Genomic DNA, 3,750 nt, shown 5'->3' on the forward strand with positions numbered 1-3,750 from the left:
GTTGAATCTTACAGGAAAATGAGTTCTCTTTAATTGTGTCAAAAGATTTTTTTCGTGAGGTATGACCTCATGTTTTTTTTCTATAGGATTTGCACTACAAATTCTATATAATTATTTTCTATATGATATATCCGTATGAATTCCTACGATCAAAGGAGCCCTAAATAATTTTTCTTTGACATAATTATTTCAGATGCTTGTTGTCCAATATGAATTTCAGAATATCTGATTAAAAAACGTTGAAAAATATGTAAAAAAAATCAGGATGGCCACACCACACCCTGCACACACGTTGATGCCGACGGATGAGAAGTGCAGCCGTACAGAAGAGAGAGACGGTGGTCTGCACTGCAGATTCTCCGAGCACACCCACGCACTGGGTGGCAGGAAATAAATACCACGGCCTGCCCACACTGCTCTTCGTCTTCTCCCACCACTCCTCCCTCTTCACTTGCATTGATTCCCTCTCGTTCTTCCTCATTTGCGTCGAGAGGAGAGAGCGCTAATTTTGGGCGGTGTTTCTATATTAAGTCCGGTTGAAAATATCGTTTCCATTCCGCCACGGTACGGTCGTCACCGACTCGCCGTAACGAAGGTGCTAGATCGCTCGCTTCACGAGCGCCCTGCGCAAGGTTGACCCGGATCCTGAATTAAGGCGCGCCACCGCTCGTTCGTTTCCCCTCCCTCCATTCCCTTTCTTCTCTCTCGCATTGAGCCTCTCGCCGTTGTGGAGCCATTTCCCAACCGTCGTTCCGGTGGTGGCCGGGCGTGAGGTTGCGGCCGGTGACTCATGGGCGCCATCCAGGTCGCATCCCCCTCCTCCTCCCCGGCGTCGCCCTCGTCCTCTGCCCTTCTTGGCGGCGGCCGCTGCACGAGGCTGTCGAGAGCCCAGTCGTCGTCGTCGTCCTCGTCGCTGGCGAGCTGGAGCGTCGGCATCGCGCGCCGGCGCCCGACGGTGACGCGCGCGCTCAGCGCCAGCATCGACAGCGTGGGGAGCCACGGCGGGGACGACGAGGAGTTCCTGCGGAGGATCCAGGAGCTGGCCGTGGGGCTGCACCCGGGCGCCGGGGGCTGCGGGTGGCCGGCCAGCGTGGAGCGTACCGCGAGCAGCGTCGGCCTTCCGCTGTCTCTACGGATGCTCAAGCGCAAGAAGCAGCAGCGTGGCGGGCGGTGGGACGAGCGGCTGGTCGACCGCGCCGGCGAGTCCGGGCGCGGCGCCGTGGGGCGGGCCTTCTCGTCCATGGTGCTCATCATCCGGGAGCTGCAGAGCTTCGCGCTGCAGATGCGGCAGGCCGTCTTCTACGAGGACATGCAGAGCGTGCTGGCGCGCGTGCACGCCGAGATGGACGCCTCCTTCGTGTGGCTCTTCCAGCACATCTTCGCCGGCACCCCGGCCCTCATGGTCTCCGTCATGCTCCTCCTCGCCAACTTCACCGTGCACTCCATGGGCGGTCACATCGCGATGGCCGGCAGCCTCCCGCCTCCCCTGCCCGCCGTGGCGGCCGTCGCGATGCTCGACGCCCAGCACATGCAGCACGAGTCCATTCCTGATCAGCTGTTCGACGGTACCGTCTCGCTGAACACGCTGTCTATTGGCCGAACCACGCCCTCGGTGGACGGGAACAGCGGGGGCGGCGGCAAGGCGCGGCCGGTCGCTGGCGCCACCGGCGACGACCGGTCGGACGAGTCCGCGTACCGGCAGAGCGGCGCGGTGCTGCCCGAGGAGCAGGAGGTGTCGCAGGCGACGCCGCTGGGGGCCACTAGCGCCGAGGAGACGGAGGACGAGCTGGCCATCTGGAAGAGGATCGCCGACGAGGCGACAAAGATGCAGGCGAGCGTGCGCGTGGAGGCCTTGATGGACCCGGACATCCTGGGGCAGCTGGTGGCGCCGGTGGAGGCGAGGTTGGACACGGAGGACGTCGCCGAGTACGCCAGGACGGAGCAGAGGTACGAGATGGCCGTGTCCGAGGAACCCGGCAACGCGCTGCTGCTCGCCAACTTCGCGCAGTTCCTGTACCTGGTGCAGCGCGACCACGACCGGTGGGTGGCGCAACCCGTTCGACAGAATGACATCGTCGAGATTTCTTTTTTTACCGCGGCTGACCTGACAGACGCATGCAGGGCGGAGCACTACTTCAAGCGGGCGGTGCGTGCGGAGCCGGCGGACGCGGAGACGCTGGGGTGGTACGCGGCGTTCCTGTGGAAGGCGCGCAACGACCTGGCGGCGGCGGAGGAGACGTACCAGGAGGCCATCGCCGCCGAGCCCAGCAACGGGCACCACGCGGCGGCGTACGCGCACTTCCTCTGGAACACGGGCGGCGAGGACACGTGCTACCCCCTCGACTGACGCGCGCGCGCGCGCGCGAGATCCAGCACCACCGCCCCGTACGTCGATGCGTCCCAGAAGAGAAGACGGACGAAGAAAGAGTATAGTTGTTGTTGTAGAGATAGAGGATTTTTTTTTTACTCCACGACCTCAGCAAGTCCACGCACTTCTCCTTCCTCACATGTGCTTGGGCAGCCATGAAACGAAGCAATGCTTTGCTTACAAAGTGCACCTGATGATACAGAGTTACAGACACACTACACAGAGACGAATCCCTTGTTTTTACTTCGCCTTGTTTCTTGATCTAGCATCTCGACGTGCTCGTTTACTGGGGGATCGGAGAAGAGGTGCAAGAGCAACTCCGGTGAACGCCGGCGCATGCCTCTTCCCCTTTCTGGAAATCCGGCCGGCGAGTGGGGCAGTTGGCCGGAAACGGCGGAAAACGCCGGGGATGTGGTAGATCGGGCTCGCGGCTCCACGGATTTGTCGGTTGCGCCGGCGACGGGTCCCGGAGCACCGTACGTACGTGTCCGTCCATTGGCGTCGCGTGTCGCTCCATGGCGGTGCATGCTTGTGGTAGCAGTGTGTCGTGGAAAGTGGTGATGTGAGGCTACTCTGTCGTACTATGGCTGGATTACAACAGTACAGATCAGCAATCTGCAGCATTGTAAATTGTGCAGGTGAGCGATCAAGATGATTGGAATATATATCTCCACTGGAAAAATCTGCACCAACCTTCTCTCTCTCAACCTGAATAAATCAACCGAAACAGAAGGCATTTCATGCCTAGAAGCAGAGCTTTTCTTTGACCAAATGGCCCTCTGCCAAATTTTAAACCACTTCTCGTCCCTTTATTCTTTTCTTTAACTCTATGTTTTTTTTTTGTTACGCTATGTTAGATGATTTAACTAAGTACTACATGACAGGGCTGGCTAGATTGAATTGAAATGACTTATGGCTAGATCATGTCATTTAGATTGGCTAGTTTGCAAAGAGACGCATGGCTAAATTCAAATGACTTAGCCAATTTTAGCATAATCTTTTTAAAAAACTTTCCGCCCAAATTGGTGTGTCCTCCATTTCAGTTAAGATACCTGACAAAGCGTGACTACAAAGGGTCACACCCTCTCCGGTTTAATATAATTTTTAAATTAGACGTATCTAGACATATTTTTGTGTTTAGATATATCCATTTTCGACAATTATTTTGAACCGAAGAACGTAAAAGTTTAAAGTATTTTAGGGGCCCAAAAATAGTTTAGAGTTCGAAAAGAGGGCATTTAAGACAAAGAATACCTAGGAGCACTCTGGGAAGATCTTCAGAAATGAGAATTCGTGCCGGTAGAGTTCTTGTGTTACGGGGGCTGGGAATTTGGACATGTGAACAAGGATTTTTCTTGTGCAAAACACAGTATGTATGTAGG

At 56.2% G+C, this 3,750-nt stretch overlaps 1 protein-coding gene across 1 annotated transcript; it reads left to right on the forward strand.

Moving 5' to 3' along the window:
* Nucleotides 1-413: 413 nt before the first annotated feature.
* LOC127344403 (uncharacterized) lies at nt 414-2,611 on the forward strand. Its single transcript, XM_051370667.2, has 2 exons — nt 414-2,040; nt 2,122-2,611. Exons 1-2 carry the CDS (start codon nt 791-793, stop codon nt 2,345-2,347), a joined length of 1,476 nt encoding a protein of 491 aa, XP_051226627.1. The 5' UTR covers nt 414-790; the 3' UTR covers nt 2,348-2,611.
* Nucleotides 2,612-3,750: the final 1,139 nt, after the last annotated feature.

Source organism: Lolium perenne, chromosome 3, assembly GCF_019359855.2.
Source record: "Lolium perenne isolate Kyuss_39 chromosome 3, Kyuss_2.0, whole genome shotgun sequence".
Taxonomy (NCBI): Eukaryota; Viridiplantae; Streptophyta; class Magnoliopsida; order Poales; family Poaceae; genus Lolium; species Lolium perenne.

Bases quoted from the DNA above. Each gene is read 5' to 3' on its own strand.
- LOC127344403 (XM_051370667.2), top strand. From the start codon at position 791: ATGGGCGCCATCCAGGTCGCATCCCCCTCCTCCTCCCCGGCGTCGCCC. The intron at 2,041-2,121 runs GTGGGTGGCGCA...AGACGCATGCAG, and splicing joins GTGCAGCGCGACCACGACCG to GGCGGAGCACTACTTCAAGC.